The following is a 22,106-nucleotide window of genomic DNA, read 5'->3' as shown; positions in this document are numbered from 1 at the left end:
GAATACACATTGTAGTTTATTAATATATACTGTGGATGGGAATGGTACTATATTCAACTTGAAATAGTTTTCAAATTGAGTTCTGAGTGCATCACTTCAGTGGGCACTCTGTATAATACCTATAGGCTACTCCTTCTTCATGTGGTTCTCCCATTTGAATTGAAATTCTCTGCAAAAGTGTCAGCCTATTGATAATTCAATGGATTGAATTTCTTCTAAACACAGCCTGCCAAATATTCATATTCATTCACTGTACTTATATCTAACCTACCCTTTTATTTCCACGCATCTATCTATAGCTATTTCACTAACAATTTATAACTACCTTGATTTGGATAATGAACCTTACCCTATTCTTAATGTAACATAATCAATCATCTTTATCTACCCACCGGATACCTACTTATCTATCTTTTGATTCTTGATTGTGGGAATAGGAATACGAATGTGTTAGATTGTTTGCTGTGAAATTAGGACCTACCTATCTATCTTTTGATTCTTGATTGTGGGAAAAGGAATACGAATGTGTTAGATTGTTTGCTGTGAAAATAGGACCTACCTATCTATCTTTTGATTCTTGATTGTGGGAATAGGAATACGAATGTGTTAGATTGTTTGCTGTAAAAATAGGATCTACCTATCTATCTTTTGATTCTTGATTGTGGGAATAGGAATACGAATGTGTTAGATTGTTTGCTGTGAAAATAGGACCTACCTATCTATCTTTTGATTCTTCATTGTGGGAATAGGAATACGAGTGTGTTAGATTGTTTGCTGTGAAAATAGGACCTACCTATCTATCTTTTGATTCTTGATTGTGGGAATAGGAATACGAATGTGTTAGATTGTTTGCTGTGAAAATAGGACCTACCTATCTATCTTTTGATTCTTGATTGTGGGAATAGGAATACGAATGTGTTAGATTGTTTGCTGTGAAAATAGGACCTACCTATCTATCTTTTGATTCTTGATTGTGGAATAGGAATACGAATGTGTTAGATTGTTTGCTGTGAAAATAGGACCTACCTATCTATCTTTTGATTCTTGATTGTGGGAAAAGGAATACGAATGTGTTAGATTGTTTGCTGTGAAAATAGGACCTACCTATCTATCTTTTGATTCTTGATTGTGGGAATAGGAATTCGAATGTGTTAGATTGTTTGCTGTGAAAATAGGACCCTAAGCCTTTCAATAAATATTCTTTTCCTCCACCTACTGTCTGAAGAGCCTACTTTACACCCTGAAACATAATACTAAGGTCTCACTTTCTCGTTCTCGGTAGGAAAAAACAGAGAAACTCCCTAGAGCGTAAAAGTAACTCCATTCAAATAACATGGGAAGCATCTTTATTTTAAAAACGTAAATTTGAAATAGGTTAGAAGGTCTAAGATCAGATAAAGAAGCATATAGAGTAGTCATAAACCAAATAAATTCAATACCTCAACCAGACATTTGATCAATATATGAAATATTTGTTTCATGCTACAATTAATTATTACAAACTTCATATCGATATATTATTAAAATGTATGAATATTTTCTTTTATATTTCATGTTATTCAAAATACCAACCAACGAATATTCCTCATTAGCTAATCAAATTTGAAACGGGAACTTCATCATAGTGTTGTAGTCGAGTCGGCGGCCATTGTTGTTACAACTCTTGCCGACAGATAGCGCTGTCGGCGGTGAACTGTGCTAAACTGTTGATTACAAGACAGCTGTTTAATTTTTAAGTTATGTTGTAACACATTTTACTGGTCACGTAAGTTTTTAAAAATTATTTTATTTGCAGTTTTTATAAAAATGTAGGTGGAGGAGAAATGTTGTGTACATCACGAGTGAAAAATGTTTTTTCTCCCTCAGGAAAATTGTTGCACTCGGCTTCGCCACGGGCTTCAAACTTTCCCCTCAGGGAGAAAAACAGTACTTTTCACTCTAGATATACAAATAACTACTATTTGGTGTGAGGCTCTATTTGGCATCGAGTGTTTTCCATACGAGAGTATGAAAAACTCATCAACAAATTGATATTATTAACGAGTAGTAACAAAAGGCGGGTTCTGGGACACAAGTGTCCCAGAACCCGCCTTCACCTCAAGGTCAACCAAACCTAACCTCAAGGTCATCTAGGTCAACCAAACCCAGCCTCAAGGTCACCCAAGTCGACCAAACCTAACCTCAAGGTGACCCAAGGTCACCAAACCTAACCTCAAGGTCATCTGGGTCAACCAAACCTAACCTCAAGGTCATCTAGGTCAAACAAACCTAACCTCAAGGTCATCTAGGTCAACCAAACCTAACCTCAAGGTCATCTAGGTCAACCAAACCCAACCTCAAGGTAATCTAGGTCAACCCAACCTAACCTCAAGGTCATCCAAAAAAAAACTCATAAAATCGGGAATAAATGAGAAAAAAAAAATAAAAAAAAACATAAAATCGGGAATAAATGAGAAAAAAAAATGGGACATTGTGTCTTGTGCAGTCATGCCACCAGTACGTGGGTGATTTTCGTGTAGTAATGAGATCACACCAGATGAATATGTTCATACCTACTTGATCAAGATGTCCATGGGAGACTCTAGATCGACATGGCCATGCTGCTCTAAAGATCAAAATGGCATTGAAGATAGATATTTTCAACGACTCCCACTCCATGTTCAGACATGACATATGGACATTCTCAATGACCCTCACTCCTCCTGTCATATGGACCATCATGTATGTATGGCATAATTGGGTCGTCCACTCAGTGGTCAGTCAGTCAGTTCAATTACTGATCAGTCACTGTTCAGTTACTGATCAGTCACTGATCAGTCACTGTTCAGTCACTGTTCAGTCACTGATTAGTCACTGTTCAGTCACTGTTCAGTCACTGATCAGTCACTGAACAGTGACTGATCAGTAATTGAACTGACTGACTGACCACTGGTGGGCGTGGCCATTGGTCATATGACTGGGGAGGTGGAGTGGGGTCATTGAAACAGCCTTCATTGAAAGCATAGCAATATGATTTCTTACCTATCGCCACCGATCGCCCGGCCGCCGCCTTTATTGATCAATTCAACATCCATTTCATTGAAAAGTTTACTACAAGCAGGTATATCTCTGTTCCAAAATCCAAGTTGTTTATCATATTGAGTGTGCAGAAAAGTGATTTATCCATGATGTTTCTCCTTGGTCCATGTCAAGCAGGTGATGTCTCAGGTAGTAGACTCCTTTTCCAGCACTAGTCCTTGGCAAGTCTTCTATGTTGTCTGATAGTCTTCGGATGATATTCAGTGATACCTCTAGAACACTGTTTCAGTTAGAGACAATACCCTGTCATTGATGTTGAATCAACTCACAACCTCTTTCCTTCAGGTAATTGATGCTCCTTCGAGTCAAAAGTATAGGTGTAGTAGTATTTCTCACCACTACATCATCCTCCTCCTCCTCCTCCTCTTCCTCTTCCTCCTCCTCCTCCTCTTCCTCTTCCTCCTCTTCCTCATCCTCCTCCTCATCCTCTTCCTCTTCCACCTCTACCTCATTGTTCTCCTCCATATCAGTTTCCTCTTCCTCATCTTCTACATGATCCTCGTCCATCTTCAGATCAAATGGGGAGATTGATGGTAAATTTGTCTTACCATAGTCACCCCACTTTGAGAATAGGAGTACCATCATTCTTCTCTATTGGTCCAGATACACAGTTGATCGACAAAATGTCTATTCTCCACAGATGATTCCAGCACAATGAATCTAATCTGCTATGTATCCAATATATATCCATATTTGTACAGCATTATGATTTTGATTAAACCTCAATATATTACCTAATGTCTAAGGTGTTGCTGTTCTCTGCTTTCTCAAGTAAAGACCTTCACCGACCTTTGATCTCTGCTGTCTCAAGTAAAGACCTGTACCAACCTTTGGTTTCTGATGTCTAAAGTAAAGACCTCGACCTCCTTCCATTGATTTTTTCTTTGATTTCTCTATTCTCTGCTACCATCCTCTTTCATCCTTTACGCTCTATTCCTCATCTTCTATCTGCATTACCCTCTAATTTATCATATTCTCTTCTCCCAAACTCCTGAATTCCCATATTCAATTCCAATATCCTTCACTCCCATATCCCCTATCCCAGATTCCATATTCAAATTTGGGGACAAGGTTATTGGAAGCAGAACTTTGAAAATGCTAGTGACGATGTTTCTTGCTTCCATCCGATATTACACAAGTTGGTGGGTTGTTACCATATATTATAAAATCATATTAGATGCGTATATAAACATGCAGATGATACATATTATATTATATGCTAGTTTCGTTCTGTTTTACATGCTAGAAATCTTGTTTTTCTCATTTCTGGTAGGATCTTGTTGAGAAACTTCTAAGATTTCTCTTAAAATGTTACTAAACACTTCCTGGTGTTTATTTCATGTGGAATCGGAGTGAGGTTAATTCAACTTTCCTCTCTCCGATGATACAAATAGATGATGATTTCATACGTTGTACGAATCCTTCAATATTGAGGGACTTGTGAGAAACCTTCAACAACCAGTAATGAATATCCTCAATATAAGGTGTTTTTCATCAAAGCATTAAATTCATTGAACAAATATATTCAAATTGATAAGAGATATCTCCATTTACAATAGATATAGATATATTCATATCTTCTTTTTGATAAGAGTAGGTCATATTTCAAAACGACTACATCGAAGAAACATTGTTGTGCTTGAAATGATGCTGTTTAACTTTTAACATGGAACGCAGGAAGCAAGTGGAGTTTCACGCTGTGTAGGATCTAGTGATGGATAGAAATAAAACAACTTTATAATCATAACTTACTATTTATTATCACAACACATATAATGTCTCACAGGATATAGAATTAGCCTACATATTGTTTTTGAATCATTGTCTATTGCAAATTTTATTCATATAATCATTATTAAAATATACCGTGATTCAAAAAGAATACCACAACTTTGAAAATTGATAGCTCTGCAAAGAATAAACGGAGAGTAAAGCATCATCTGTCATCGATTCGAGGAAGCTCTGAAGTTTTTTCTAGTTCCTTATTCAGTCCCATTGGCACTCATCTGACCGTGCCTATTTGAATGGAAACTATCCGAGGCAATGGATCAGCTGCTAAGCAGCTCGAGACAGAACACTTCATCACTGGCCTCCAAGAAGCCCTGAGCTCACCCCCTCCGATTTTTTTTGTGGGGGTACGTTAAAGATAAAGATTTCAAACAAGAAATGACAGTAGCTATACAAACTGTTACGCCCGATATACTACTGAGGGTGTGGAACGAGTTCGAGTATCGTATTGATATCACTCGAGTGTCTGGAGGAGGTCACATTGAACATTTGTGAACTTGTTTTCTAATGGGGAAAAACTTACTTTTTTAATACCCTTCATTTTGATTTACAACGCAAGTTTCTATTATGTTTTCTTGATTGAATACAGATTTTCAAAGTTGTTGTATTCTTTTTGAATCACGGTGTACTTGAGTCAGTACAATATAGCATCGAATAATGTTATAAGAATTGCAATAATACTAATACACAATCTACAAGACATGTGAATTATTTCAAATTTACCCTCTCAATAAGGAAAAAGGACAAGACCAATTTTGATACGGAAAACGATACAAAAACTCCTTCAGTCACAACAGTGTTAGGAGTACCCAATCGACAATTTCTAACGATTCACCAATTTGAATACAGGGGAACAATGTATAACCAGAACTATTGAATAAGGTAGGATTAACATTATCATTAGGTGTTACAATAAATTTGGTGTAACATCATCAATGATATTATTTCAATTTTGGAACTCATCTCGATGTGTTAAATACTTTTTTGATTCATAAGTAGCCCAATGAATATACTTAATAATAGTGCTTAAAAATATGTTCAATATATATACTCAATAATAGATTCATCATGCAAGATTGAATAAGAAGTTAACTTTATTAATCCAATTGGATGAAATTAATTTCCCATCTGAAAAGCTAACATTTTGGAATTGGATGTAAAACGTATAGTGATTGTAACCTATTATTATTTTGTGTATAGATCGATGAAATACATCTCTACTCGCTGAAGGCTTCCAGGATTCTCATCAGATAACTTGTAGAGTTTGGTTAGTGTAGAGAGGACACTGGGGAATTCGACATCATTCCTGTTCAATTAATTATTGCATTGCTTAGAATACGTGATTGAAACAAAAAATCATTCATATCAGAAGAACCTTATTATCATCTTGTCAAAGATAAGTTTGAAACGTTTCAAATGATAATTCATCAGATATTCACAACACAAAATTTATCTCAGTATTGACTGAACCGTGAGCATCACTCAACGCAAAAATACATTGCATTGACCTCAAATTTGACCTCTGGTCTAACAGTGACCTCAGACTTAAACTCTGACATTTGACATTGAATTCACGGAGCCTTGAGGTAGACTATACCTGAGGCCTACTATATTCCTCAATATTCAGCAGAAAAAACGGCAATAACGTACTTATTCATCATTCAGAACATTCCAACTATGTAAAAACGTGAAACTATCCTCAAATCTTATTCTACTATTCATTGATGTATTCTGATTTGGTTTAACATTATAGCATTTACTTTGATCCTAACTCACAAACAGAGTTTCATTTTATCAGTCATTGACTCCAAGACATCATCTTTGTTTAGCTGATTTTTGTATTTTGATAATGAAAAAATTCTCATTCAAAGTTCTTTCTACCATTCCATTCATAAATTCTAATCTGGTTCAAGAAGTACTATTATTTTGTGGCTTCATTCGAATTCTTTTCCGACGCCTAAGATCACTATATTCTCATTCATAAATTCCAACTAAACCGAGCAACAATTAGTTGTTGAAAGAGTTCTCAATGAATTATTTTACTATTCTATTCATAATTAATAGTTGGAATTTGGTTCAAGTTCAGCAAATTGTTGCGTTGTGGTTTGAGTTTCCATTCAGTTTTTGTGTTTCTTCTCCACTTCCACCATTCATAGATTTTGTTCTTTCCTTCATTTCTTGGTCGCGTTTCTGCTTTGGTCCTATTATACCTGGAAAAGTGGATGAAGAATGGATAAATTTTTATGTCTCATTTAAACAGTATATGCTTGCACATATCATTTTCTGTACCGATGTACCTATCTATAGTGTATGAATACATACTGCATACTGTATTATTTATTTTGCTAACTAATCTATCATTAGTTATTTCCATTATTATTCTTATCATTGTAGATTGCTATCATATAATGAGAATTGAGAGCTACAGAACTTATACACAATAGCTTCAATCATCTAAGAGATCTTCTAGATTATTTGAATATTTTTTCCAATTCTCTTCACACATTTCCATTCAAACTTCATGTAAATTGTCATAGAATGAATCTACTCACATCTATTTATGTAGAGCCTTTCAAGGCAGATGTAGGGAGCTTCATAGAAACATGATAAGAATGGCGTCACTAAAATGCAAGCTGTTATTTCACCGAGAATGTTTGTGGCCTGAAAATGAATGAAGAGAAGTTTGAACATTGATCGAAAACAAAATTCTTCTATAAAAAAGTAAGCGCAAGTAATTTAAAAATCTGATGGAAATTATCATGATGCATAATTGATAAAAGTGGTGAAAGAGTATGGGTTTTCTTTGCAGGGTAAGAAAGGAGAACACAGTTTTCAGCGAAGACTTCTAGTTTCGAACTCCTCTAAATTTGATAAATCAGATCACTTTTGAATGAAATTTCACACATTTTCCAGAAAAGAATTCTAACTTGAACAACAGAAACATAATAGAAATTGTAAAAATGAATATTTGGAAAATATTTCATTATAACTTCCATCTATATCATAGAGATCAACTGTTAGTTGATCTACCATAACTTATTCTACAACCAATACTACTGGATCCTCTCCCCCTTCTCCAACTTTCTCTTCCAAGGAAGGAGTTTCTGATGTTAAATTTGCACGATTGATTATGAGTTCCAGTTTCACAGTGAACGTTTGAGGTTCACTGTTTTTGTAATGTTATGGGGAACATATAATTATCATAACATATGAATAGACACAGTGTTATCAATAATAACATTGGAATTAAACAGTTGAAAATCTTCATATAACATGGGAGTAATGGAACAATAGATGAATATCATCAATTTACAGTGATTTAAAACTCCACAACCCATAACAATCCAGAAATACGACATCAAAAATTATCTAGCTCTTTCGAAAGCTCATTCCATAAGTCTACTAACCATAGGTACTTTTTCAATGTAGCCTGATGCTTTACTGGCACTAGAGTTTCCGTACTGGATTCCAATATGGCACATGAAAATAACGAATGTCAGTTTTCCCAAAGGCTGGAAAACTCGCCAGGCTAGGAACTTTTTCACACCGCCTGAAAAATGAATGTATCAATGTTATCATCTTTATCACTACCAATGAATTGAATAAAATAATATCAATTTCGATTTCGATTCAATATGAGATTTATTCAGGCTGAAGTTTGGCGAATTTGAATGAATTGGTGGATAATGAAGACATTAAATAAATTAGACGCCAGTAACTTGCTGTCTCTACTTCCTCCATCTATAAACCGCTCAATAACAACATGTCTCATATCTGATATTTCAATGTTATGTTTCCGTTCGAAAAAGGGCTGAAACAGGCACTTCGTTTTTTTCTGTTTCGGACGCTAATTCCCAACCGATAATCATGAAAATGGTACCAGATTGTTCAGAAAGATTTGGACATCTCGAGCCTTACCTCCAAATTTTCATAACACTTACAAAGTTTTTTCTATTGCATGTCAAACTTTGCCAAATTTTCTCCAAGTTCATCGACTTTTGAAGTCATTTTATAGTTGGAAAATTGGAATTTGGAGGTGAGTTTCAGGATGTCCAAATCTTTCTGAACAATTTCGTACCATTTTCATGATTATCGGTTGGAAAATATCGTATGAAACAGAAAGAAACGAAGTACCTGCAAAATACTCTCGATCGAGGGAGCTTGAATTCTGTACTAGCCTTTCAAAAACGTGTGGTTAAACCCACTAATAAAGTCTATGATTGATTGTGATTGATAGAACACAGTCTATTCTATGATTGTGAGTAGAAGAAGAGATGTAGATGTTTGCGCTAGGGCTTGGTCAGCTGGTCATATTTCAATGGTCGTCTAAACAATTGATTCTTTATGTACAATAAGCTAAACAGTAATTCGCTTGAACAGCAAAGAGCGGAATCGCTTTTAAACAGGTCACTATAATTATTCGTGGTCTTTTATAAGCACAAAGCTATTAATAATATTTGATGAAACTTTTATGTAACTTATCAATCCATCACAATAATACATCTCAATATTCATTACAATCATTATATTTATCTCGTACAATAAGTAACATCCCTCATATGCAAGCTCATTCAAAATTATGATAGACAAGACAACTGACCCTAGACATTGACCAACATTGCCAAAGTTCACCGTCCAAAATAGTTACATGTTACATATGAGCACACATCAATACATGTAAAGTACTCATGTAGATCAAGGTGAAGTGCTCACTATCTCTAATAAATGCAAACACGGAGCTCGACTGTTTACGTACTAGCTGAATCAGAAACATTAGATAATAGATTAAGAATGAAATATAACTCAATTTTATTAATTCTAGGAAAAGGGTACTATATAATTATATTTTGAAAATAAGAATGAGTAGCTCTGATCCCATACATTTATCATCATAATATATTCTTATTGATAAGAGTAAACCCAGACCTTGAAGTTGGGAGCTGGTGGCGTGATCTAACGGTGGTTTTAGCACTAGTTTTCATTGTATCCTATCCTATTACATTATTAAGCAAGCAATTTCTTTATATATTTATATATTTGTTATATATTCCAGTACTTTATTATTTATGTCCAAAAGATCTCGAAAATGGCTCTAACGATTTTCACGAAATTTGGAACATTGATATAAAAAATCGATTGCACTAGGTCTCATCCCTGGGAAAACTTACTGAAGGATAATAATTATTAATCCTTGGAAAAACAGATGATGATTTTATCATCTGTCGATAATGGAAGATCTATTTGATCAATTGCAATAAATCAGTGGATCTCATGAGAAGTATTAGTGGCAATTATAGATAATCCGACTTGATCAACCTTATCTGATTTGTTGACATGACCAACGAGATAATTTTATTCAAGATCCATTATTTTTATATTTACTTTAAAGGACCTATATCAAAAATTTTGAAGTTTATCATTACTTTACAGTTTTAAGTGATAGATTAGTGGATGTTATTTTGTTATTAAAATTGGTTTAAGAAAAATCTAAATTCGAACTTTTCTGTTCTCAAATATTTGGACTGGAAATTGGGATTCAAAAGTGTATGGAACATAGCCTACTTTTTGGACTACCATATTTACATCAAACTTCGGGGAAGAAACGTTTTGGGCTGTGCCTGTTGGTCCTTCCCCAATCAATATTGATTGACAGGAACTGTGTTCTGTGTATCAATAAATATTAGTCCAGTCAAGGAAAGGTTATAGAGGGAAAAGTTGGGAAGACAATTTTTTACCCCGCAGTTCTGTTTAGGGTAGTAAGGAGGTAGACATATCAAAAGTCCCCTACCCCCAAGCTCACAAAATTCCACTGAACAAGAAGTTTAGACAATTTATCAAGTTTCATTTTTGAATAGTAAGTTGAGTCGGTTGTATGCATCGTTCTCAAGATATGAGCGTGGAAGCAAAACGTTAAAAATGCAACTTTTAAACCACCCTCATTCCCTCAGCACATGAGTTAGGAATAGGGACTTTCGAATAGGACCCCTCCTAACTTGTTTCAACAAAGCTGCAAAGTCAAAAATGTTGCTTAAAACATTCCCTCCAAATTCCTTTGTCAATTGGTCTATAGTCTATTGTTGCAAGAATAGAAATTCCACACTCAACACTAAAGCTGCTGCAAAAGGTGTAGGGAAATTCGTAAGAGTGTGAGATTATACATCAAATTGGAGAGAACTTATTGCTTTATAAGCTCATAATCAATATGGATTTTTCCCATTGTTTTTTTAGAAGTTATATGAGCAAAAATAGGAAAAAAATGGTGACAAAAGTGTTTTTTCACAAATGTCACACCTTCAAGATTGGATATCTCGAAAACTAAAGAAGATTTAAAAAAAATTGTGGGAAATTATGTAAGCTTCAATTTGTCATATGACAGTCAAGTCCTTGGGATACATAGTTTTTGAGTTTCATGAGAGAAACCAAAAAATAGTATCTTTAAACCACCCTCACTCCTTAAGCACAGGGATTAGGGGTGGGGACTTTTGATATGTTTACCTCCTTACTACCCTTAACAGAACTGCGGGGTCAAAAATTGTCTTCTCAACTTTTCCCTCTATACCCTGTTTTGAGCATTCATTGCCTGGACTATAATTCTTTTATGCTCTGAGTTTTTGTGCTTCCTATCCGGAGCAAAGCTCGTTGCCCCCATAATAATATTATTAAACGAAAATCCCAATTAAATGCTGTTCACCCTGTTGTCAGTATTTGCAGTAGCGGAAGTCTTCGGGATGATTTACAGCATTTAATTGGGATTCTCCTTTAATAGTTATTATTCATTAATTAGCATTTGAACAAATGCATCTTCAATTTATTCCCAACTGCAGTTTTCACTGTGTCTAAACGAAGTAAGTTCTTTACTGAATAATCTTAGCAGATCATTTCTGTTGAATTGATGTTCCAATCATAAATAATGTGATGGATGTGTCAATTATATTTCAAAACGACTACATCGAAATAGTTATTTGTGCAACTAGTGCGCAAAGTGACAGTTTGCTGCACCGAAAGAAACGTTTACGCCCGAGCCGTAGGCGAGGGCGGAATGGTTTCTTGAGTGCAGCAGAGGAACTTTGCGCACGTATTTCACATTAAGTTTTTCCTACAGTTACCATTGAATATGAAAAGTGGGTAATTATGGGTAAAATTGCCTGAAATGCATCAAATATTTTTCTGTGTAATTTTATTATTGATAAAAACCTTAATCCTAAAATCCCAAAGTCCTCGTTGTCCTTGGTTATAATATCTAATGTAATAATTAGCGCGTTGTGCTTGGTTGCACCTCTGCTCACTATAGCAGCCACAGCAGTCACTGTTACCAACTTCATTTTGATTTTGCTGCACTGTTGCTCCATATAACCTACTAAGTATTTTGCGTTGCCATGTTGCAAATCTGGAGTGCAGAAAAATTTTTCCCGCACTAGAGCGGAAAAGTGATTCTTTGCGTTCTGTATTCAGTGCAGCAATGGCCACTTTTCAACGTAACTGTAGGAAAAATCATTTTTTTGCTTGAAATGATGCTGTTTCCTTTTTAAGATGGAACACAGAAAGCAAGCGTAGTTTCACGCTGTATAGGATCTAGTGATGAATAGAAATAAAGCAACTTCATAATCATAACTTACTATTTATTATCACAACACATATGTCTCACATGATACAGAATTAGCCTACACATTGTTTTTAAATCATTTATTATTGCAAATTTTATTCTTATAATCATTATTATACTTTAGTCACTCCAATACAACATATAATATATAAGAATTCAATAATACTGATACACAATACACAAGGCATGTGAATTATTTCACATTCAAAACTCTCAATAACGTAATTGGAACAAGGCAAATTTTGACACGGGAAACGATACGAGAAATCAACATTATCATTAGGTGTTAAATTGAATTTGGTGTAACATCATCAATGATATTATTTCAATTTTTGTAATTTATCTCTATAATAACGTAATGTGTTCAATGCTTATTTCATCCATAATTAGGTAGCCCAATGAATAATATGAGCAGCCGCACTCGACGTGTTAATAATAATTATATATTTTATACAAGGTTGAACAACTTCTATTTACTTTATTAATCCAATAAAAATAATATTTGGCTTAACAGTATTAATCTAATTGGATGAAATTAATTTTCCAGTTGAAAAGCTAATAGTCCAGGCAACGAATGCTCAGAAAAAGTTGAGAGGGGAAAGCTTGAAACACAATTTTTGACCCCGCAGCTCTTTTAAGGATAGTTGGGGGATAAAAATATCAAAAGTCCTTAACCCTACCACCTGTGCTAAGTGGGTTGCGGTGGTTTGAAAGTATCATATTTTGGTTTTTTGTATCATCTCGAACAATATAAAACTTGAAACTTGAAAAATATGCGTCTTTCGGAAATTTATGTTGAATACAAAATTGAAGCTCACAAATTCATCCCTTCAGCCCTCATTCCTTAAGCACAAGGAGTAGGAATGAGGACTTTTGATATGTTTACCTTCTAAGTAGTCCAAACAAAGCTATAGAGTCAAATAATATTGTGCTCCAATTGTTCCTTCCAGATTTCTTTGTCAATTGATCTATTGTTGTAAAACTGAAGATTTTACACTTAACACTATCACGGCTGCAACAATCGTAGGGAGATGCAAGATATAATCCAACATCAAATTGAATAGAATATGATGCTATATGAGCTTATGATTAGCACGGATCTATCCAATCAATAGTTAAAAAGTTATAAGGTCAAAAAGCAGAAAAATTCGGAGCCGAAAGGGTTTCTATTCAAATTGTGACACCTTCAAGAGCTCATATCAAGAAAGCTATGACAGATATGGAAAAATGTTACAGATAAAACTTGTAGGCTAATTTGTAAACTTCAATTTTGTGTTCGACATGAATTTCCGAAAGACGCATAGTGTTCGAGATATATACAAAAAACCAAAATATGGTACCAACCAGACCAGCCCCGCCCAAAGGTAGTAGTGGTGAGGACTTTTGATATGTTCACCCCCTAACTATCCTTAGAAGAGCTGCGGGGTCAAAAATAGGTTTTTCAAACTTTTCCCTCTATAATCTATCGTTGACTGGACTATAAATGAGATATAAAATGTATCGTGATTGTAGCCACTCGTTTGTGTATCAATCGATGAGAGACGTCTCCATTTGCTGAATGCTTTCAGGCTTAACATCAGATAGCGTGTAGAATTTGATTCGTGTAAAAGACACTGCGGCTTTTGAGTGCGTTACAATCTAATTGCTTGAAAAACGTGAGTGAAACAAAAAATCATTCATTTCAGAAGGACCTTATTATCATCTTGTCAAAGATAAGTTTGCAACATTTCAAGTGATAACTAATCAGATATTCACAACACATAATTTTTCTCATTATTGACTGAACCGGGAGCATCACTAAACGCTAAAAATACCTTGCATTGACCTCAAATTTGACCTCTGATCTAACAGTGACCTCACACTTAAACTCTGACATTTGACATTGAATCTACGAAGCCTTGTTATAGTCTACCAGTAGCCTGTAGTCTGTAGCCTATAGTCCTGTAGCCTGCTATTTTTCTCAATGTTTAGCAAAAAAACGGCCATTACGTACTTGTTTAACTATCATTCAAAACATTCCAACGTAACTGTAGGAAAATCATTTTTTGCTTGAAATGATGCTGTTTCCTTTTTAAGATGGAACACAGAAAGCAAGCGTAGTTTCACGCTGTATAGGATCTAGTGATGAATAGAAATAAAGCAACTTCATAATCATAACTTACTATTTATTATCACAACACATATGTCTCACATGATACAGAATTAGCCTACACATTGTTTTTAAATCATTTATTATTGCAAATTTTATTCTTATAATCATTATTATACTTTAGTCACTCCAATACAACATATAATATATAAGAATTCAATAATACTGATACACAATACACAAGGCATGTGAATTATTTCACATTCAAAACTCTCAATAACGTAAAGGAACAAGGCAATTTTGACACGGGAAACGATACGAGAAATCAACATTATCATTAGGTGTTAAATTGAATTTGGTGTAACATCATCAATGATATTATTTCAATTTTTGTAATTTATCTCTATAATAACGTAATGTGATCAATGCTTATTTCATCCATAATTAGGTAGCCCAATGAATAATATGAGCACATTGAGCAGCCGCACTCGACGTGTTAATAATAATTATATATTTCATACAAGGTTGAACAACTTCTATTTACTTTATTAATCCAATAAAAATAATATTTGGCTTAACAGTATTAATCTAATTGGATGAAATTAATTTTCCAGTTGAAAAGCTAATAGTCCAGGCAACGAATGCTCAGAAAAAGTTGAGAGGGGAAAGCTTGAAACACAATTTTTGACCCCGCAGCTCTTTTAAGGATAGTTGGGGGATAAAAATATCAAAAGTCCTTACCCCTACCACCTGTGCTAAGTGGGTTGCGGTGGTTTGAAAGTATCATATTTTGTTTTTTTGTATACATCTCGAACAATATAAAACTTGAAACTTGAAAAGTATGCGTCTTTCGGAAATTTATGTTGAATACAAAATTGAAGCTTACAAATTCATCCCTTAAGCCCTTATTCCTTAAGCACAAGGGGTAGGAATGAGGACTTTTGATATGTTTACCTTCTAAGTAGTCCAAACAAAGCTATAGAGTCAAATAATATTGTGTTCCAATTGTTCCTTCCAGATTTCTTTGTCAATTGATCTATTGTTGTAAAACTGAAGATTTTACACTTAACACTATCACGGCTGCAACAATCGTAGGGAGATGCAAGATATAATCCAACATCAAATTGAATAGAATATGATGCTATATGAGCTCATGATTAGCACGGATCTATCCAATCAATAGTTAAAAAGTTATAAGGTCAAAAAGCTGAAAAAATCGGAGCCGGAAGGGTTTGTATTCAAATTGTGACACCTTCAAGAGCTCATATCAAGAAAGCTATGACAGATATGGAAAAATGTTACAGATAAAACTTGTAGGCTAATTTGTAAACTTCAATTTTGTGTTCGACATGAATTTCCGAAAGACGCATATTGTTCGAGATATATACAAAAAACCAAAATATGGTACCAACCAGACCAGCCCCGCCCAAAGGTGGTAGTGGTGAGGACTTTTGATATGTTCACCCCCTAACTATCCTTAGAAGAGCTGCGGGGTCAAAAATAGGTTTTTCAAACTTTTCCCTCTATAATCTATCGTTGACTGGACTATAAATGAGATATAAAATGTATCGTGATTGTAGCCACTCGTTTGTGTATCAATCGATGAGAGACGTCTCCATTTGCTGAATGCTTTCAGGCTTAACATCAGATAGCGTGTAGAATTTGGTTCGTGTAAAAGACACTGCGGCTTTTGAGTGCGTTACAATCTAATTGCTTGAAAAACGTGAGTGAAACAAAAAATCATTCATTTCAGAAGGACCTTATTATCATCTTGTCAAAGATAAGTTTGCAACATTTTAAGTGATAACTAATCAGATATTCACAACACAAAATTTTTCTCAGTATTGTCTGAACCGGGAGCATCACTAAACGCTAAAAATACCTTGCATTGACCTCTGATCTAACAGTGACCTCACACTTAAACTCTGACATTTGACATTGAATCTACGAAGCCTTGTTATAGTCTACCTGTAGCCTGCTATGTTTCTCAATGTTTAGCAAAAAAACGGCCATTACGTACTTGTTTAACTATCATTCAAAACATTCCAACTATGTAGAATGGAGAACCTGGAACTATCCTAACATCTTATTCAACTATTTCATTCATGTATTCTGATTTGGTTTAGCATTAACTTCTATCCGAACTCACAAACAGATTACATTAGTCATTGACTTCAAGACTCCATCTTGGTTTAGCCGATGATTGTATTTTGATAAGAAATGAATAATTTCTCATTCAATGTCCTTTCTACTATTCCATCCATAAATTCTAATCTGGTTCGAGAAATAATATGATTTGTAAATTTATTCGAATTCTTTTCTAACACCTAATATCACTAATCCATTCATGACTTTGAACTCGACCCAGCAACTAGTTGTCGAAAGAATTCTCATCAGAGATTGTTATTTTACTATTCCATTCATCAATAGTTCGTGAATGGTTCAGCATATTGTTGCGTTGTGGTTTGAGTTTCCATTCAGTTTTTGTGTTTCTTCTCCACTTCCACCATTCATAGATTTTGTTCTTTCCTTCATTTCTTGGTCGCGTTTCTGCTTTGGTCCTATTATACCTGGAAAAGAGGAAGAAGAATGGATAAATAATTATTAATCTCTCATTACGATTATTACAGTAACTATATTACCCACAGTATGGCCATTGGAATTTTTTTTCCGCCGCCGCCATGAAAATTCCAAATATTTGATTTTACAATGGAGCTTATAGGCGATTATAAGTAAATCGCTTGCCTTTACTTATTAAGGCATATTTTTGTGATTATTAACTTCGATATAATTTCTTTAATGTTTTTTCTAGATTCCCATATAGTTTTGGAACTTGAAATAGTGATTCGTAGATAATAGCGAGTGAAAATGAAAGGTTGGTAACGTAATTTCAAATCTGAATCTCCAAAAAACTTTTGAGATATGTCATGATATTGTGATAAATTTTGTTCCATTGACAATAATAATGAAGTTCTCATATCTATTTGTAGAAATATGATGTAATTCTCATCACAATAGATTCCATAACATTCAAATATTTGTTTTATTAGTTGACATCCAATAAGTCTGACGAGCATATTGTAACACATTGGATATAACTGTGGAAAAGACAATTGTTCTAGCCATAGTTCCACTTAATGATTTGTAATCAATGAAAGAAAAACACATAACCCTTAACCATTATTATTCATATTTAGTGATATTCAAATCTTAAGCTCGTGGTAATGCACTCAAAACCATATTATGGTACCAACCAGACCAGCCCCGCCCAAAGGTAGTAGTGGTGAGGACTTTTGATATGTTCACCCCCTAACTATCCTTAGAAGAGCTGCGGGGTCAAAAATAGGTTTTTCAAACTTTTCCCTCTATAATCTATCGTTGACTGGACTATAAATGAGATATAAAATGTATCGTGATTGTAGCCACTCGTTTGTGTATCAATCGATGAGAGACGTCTCCATTTGCTGAATGCTTTCAGGCTTAACATCAGATAGCGTGTAGAATTTGATTCGTGTAAAAGACACTGCGGCTTTTGAGTGCGTTACAATCTAATTGCTTGAAAAACGTGAGTGAAACAAAAAATCATTCATTTCAGAAGGACCTTATTATCATCTTGTCAAAGATAAGTTTGCAACATTTCAAGTGATAACTAATCAGATATTCACAACACATAATTTTTCTCATTATTGACTGAACCGGGAGCATCACTAAACGCTAAAAATACCTTGCATTGACCTCAAATTTGACCTCTGATCTAACAGTGACCTCACACTTAAACTCTGACATTTGACATTGAATCTACGAAGCCTTGTTATAGTCTACCAGTAGCCTGTAGTCTGTAGCCTATAGTCCTGTAGCCTGCTATTTTTCTCAATGTTTAGCAAAAAAACGGCCATTACGTACTTGTTTAACTATCATTCAAAACATTCCAACTATGTAGAATGGAGAACCTGGAACTATCCTAACATCATATTCAACTATTTCATTCATGTATTCTGATTTGGTTTAGCATTAACTTCTATCCGAACTCACAAACAGATTACACTAGTCATTGACTTCAAGACTCCATCTTGGTTTAGCCGATGATTGTATTTTGATAAGAAATGAATAATTTCTCATTCAATGTCCTTTCTACTATTCCATCCATGAATTCTAATCTGGATCGAAAAATAATATGATTTGTAAATTTATTCGAATTCTTTTCTAACACCTAATATCACTAATCCATTCATGACTTTGAACTCGACCCAGCAACTAGTTGTCGAAAGAATTCTCATCAAAGAGTGTTATTTTACTATTCCATTCATCAATAGTTCGAATTTGGTTCAGCATATTGTTGCGTTGTGGTTTGAGTTTCCATTCAGTTTTTGTGTTTCTTCTCCACTTCCACCATTCATGGATTTTGTTCTTTCCTTCATTTCTTGGTCGCGTTTTTGCTTCGGTGCTATTATACCTGGGAAAGAAAAAGAAGAATGGATAAAAAATAATTATTAATGTCTCATTACTATTATTAATCGTTGTAAGCATGCACATATTATTTTCTGTAACAATGTATCTATCTATACTCTATGTATACATACTGTATACTGTATTACTTATTTTTCAAACTAATCTATCATTGGTAACTAATTTCGTCATTATTAACTAACCATTAGTCATTTCTATTATCAATTACTATTCCATTTTATTTTGCAATCATATCTTGATAAACTACTGAACTTAAACTCTATTTTTCCAAAAATCTTAGCCACTGATCTTCCAGATTACTTGAATATATTTTTTCTTTTTTTTCACATATCCATTCAAACTCTATGTAAATTGTCAGAGAATGAATCTACTTACATCTATTTATGTAGAGCCTTTCAAGACAGATGTAGGGAGCTTCATAGAAACATGATAGGAGTGGCGTCACTAAGATGCAAGCCGTTATTTCACCAAGAATGTTTGTGGCCTGAAAATAGACAAAAAGAGTTTAAGAATTGATCAAGACATAATTTTTCAATTGAAAAATGATATATCGTAACATATTATGAATAGAAACAGTTATTAATAATAATTTATGATTAAACGAAAATTAAAATTAAATGCTGCAAATTATTAATTCATTAGCATTTGAATAAATGTAATTTCTCATTAATTCTCATCTGTAACGATAGTGATAATATTGGATTCACACAATTAAAACTCTGCATATAACATAGGAGTGATAGAACAATAGATATTATCAATTTACAGAGATTTAAAACTTCATAACAAATAACAATCTGCAAAATAATTCTGAAATACAAGATCGAAAATTATCTAGTTATATTTTGAAAGTTCAATCCATAAGTTTACTAACCATGGGTACAATTTCGATGTAGCCTGATGCTTTACTGGCACTAGAGTTTCCGTACTGAATTCCAATATGGCACATGAAAATTCCGAACGTCAGTTTTCCCAGAGGCTGGAAAACTCGCCAGGCTAGGAACTTTTTCACACCGCCTGAAAAATCGAATGTATCATCTATTCCACTACCAATGAATCGAATATAATGATAATTCCAATCTATTCTTCTTCTTAATAAAATTTCAATGTAGAATCATTTCCAATTCAGGCAGATATTTGACGAATTCAAATGAATTGGTGGTGAAAGAAAAGGTGAAATAAACTGAACACCAGTAGCTTGTTTCCTCCGTCTATGAGCCGATTAATAACAACATGTCTCATCTTTGATCCTTCATTCAACAGGTCATCAAGCACAAAGCTAAACATTTTGAAACCATCATGGAAAAGAGAAATTGATTTTTATTGATATATTTATCTTAAAAAGCTTGGAGCCCAAGGATAATAACTAATAATAAATTGCTCTTTCTCTCTCACACACTTAATGGCCTTAAGCTTAATCCCATCAAAACACAACCCATTATAATTGGATATTCTCGTCTTATAAACAATATTGACCTTGAATCGATTCACAAAATTAGTGTAGACGGTAATGACATTCCTTACTGTAGCTCAGTTAAAAATTTAGGCATTATTATGAATAATACTCTTGACTGGTCAGAACAAGTGAACAAAACTTGTAAAAAGGTATTCTCAGCCATGCATGCATTGAAGAAAATGCACGATATCCTCCCTAGAAACATTAAATTATTATTGGTTCAATCTCTTATCTTCCCACATTTAGAGTATTGTAATTCTGTTCTTAACGATATGCAAGTCACTCTGAATGATAAACTACAGCGTTGCCAAAATTATTGTCTACGTTTCGTCTACTCTCTCCAACGCCATGATCATATCACCCCAGCCCACATTGCTAGTTCAACATTGAAGCTTCCCGATCAGAGGCTTTTTCGAATAGTCAAGCTTGTTAGAGATATCTTGAAATACGGTAATCCGAACTATTTTAAAGATGATTTCAAATTTGTCTCTGAAGGTAGGAGGATAGATGCTTCACATACTAGAACCGGAGAAAGTACTTTAAGGATACCCAATCATCGAACTACTATTTTCACAAAATCCTTCTTAGTCAGTGCCTGTCGTGCATGGAATACACTTCCTGTTTCTATCAGGTCTATCGAGAGCCGAGCGAGCTTCAACCTGACTTTAAAAAAACATATTTTGGAGCAAATGACTGAAACTGTCCGGCCCTAGAACGATCACATGACAACCATCCCTCACCCATTCCACCAATATAAACCTTTAAACCATGTTATAGAACGAATTGTATATATATATATATATATATATATATATATATATATATATTATATAAACTCATGTTATTTCAATTATCCACTGCATACTGCTGTATATTACTGAAATTTGATAACCCTGATCTACTTTCAGCCTACTTCATTTTATTAATCAATTATTTGATCTTATCTACCTATATAATTATTTTACTTTATCAATTTTCTGTTTTTTTTTCTCTTCAATATTCATATTAATTAAAACTTTTACAATATTTCCATTAATAAATAAATCCTTAGTTTAAATAACGAAATTAACGTTTTGGTAGAGAGTTAGTGGGGAGGATATTTTTATTATTCTTCCCAAAGAATGGACATTAATATGTCCAAAGCTCCGCCAATTTATGTAGATGCATAACAATATGATTATTATCTATAGTTATTATATTACAAATTGCTTTTTCATATCATATACAGTTCTATAGTTATTTTCCTAGTCTATATTATGTAAATTCATCTATAATTTTGCTGTATTGTAAGCTATTGTATATAAGTGTATAAGCCAGTATATATTGTAATCTACATAAATAAAGTACTCAATCAATCAAAAAACACTCTCTCTCAACACATGTGAGATAAAAAAATAGACAATTGAGAATGCCATATGCTATGACAAATTTTAGAATAAATGGGAAGTTTCTCTGGAAAATATCCAGAACATAAAAATGTGGAAGCAATAAATTTCGATAACAGTGAAGATTATCACAACAATAATAAAAGAAGAAAGGCTCTCAAATTATACAAAAGTCACTCAAAGAAAAAGAAAATTCGAGTAACGAGAAGAAATTAGGCACATGGATTGATTGTACCTTGT

At 33.9% G+C, this 22,106-nt stretch overlaps 1 protein-coding gene across 3 annotated transcripts in view; it reads right to left on the bottom strand.

The window, feature by feature from the left end:
• Positions 1 to 4,816: 4,816 nt before the first annotated feature.
• The window catches only part of LOC111045616 (nose resistant to fluoxetine protein 6), a 49,802-nt gene continuing 32,512 nt past the window's right edge, over positions 4,817 to 22,106 (bottom strand). The window contains exons 12-14 of one of the 3 annotated variants that reach the window (XM_039438834.1): positions 8,274 to 8,416; positions 7,419 to 7,527; positions 4,817 to 7,076 (exon numbers count right to left, since the gene is read on the bottom strand). In XM_039438834.1, the coding sequence (XP_039294768.1) occupies positions 6,949 to 7,076; positions 7,419 to 7,527; positions 8,274 to 8,416 (380 nt within the window). In that variant the 3' untranslated portion in view covers positions 4,817 to 6,948. Of the gene's footprint in view, positions 7,077 to 7,418; positions 7,528 to 8,273; positions 8,417 to 14,613; positions 17,129 to 18,416; positions 19,012 to 19,400; positions 19,510 to 19,899; positions 20,043 to 22,106 lie in introns of those variants that run through there. The other 2 variants (XM_039438832.1, XM_039438833.1) reach the window with 2 other exon arrangements.

This window comes from Nilaparvata lugens, chromosome 12 (assembly GCF_014356525.2).
Source record: "Nilaparvata lugens isolate BPH chromosome 12, ASM1435652v1, whole genome shotgun sequence".
NCBI classification, from domain to species: domain Eukaryota; kingdom Metazoa; phylum Arthropoda; class Insecta; order Hemiptera; family Delphacidae; genus Nilaparvata; species Nilaparvata lugens.
The sequence above is the reverse complement of the archived record's forward strand: the minus strand, read 5'-3'. Positions and strand labels throughout refer to the sequence as shown.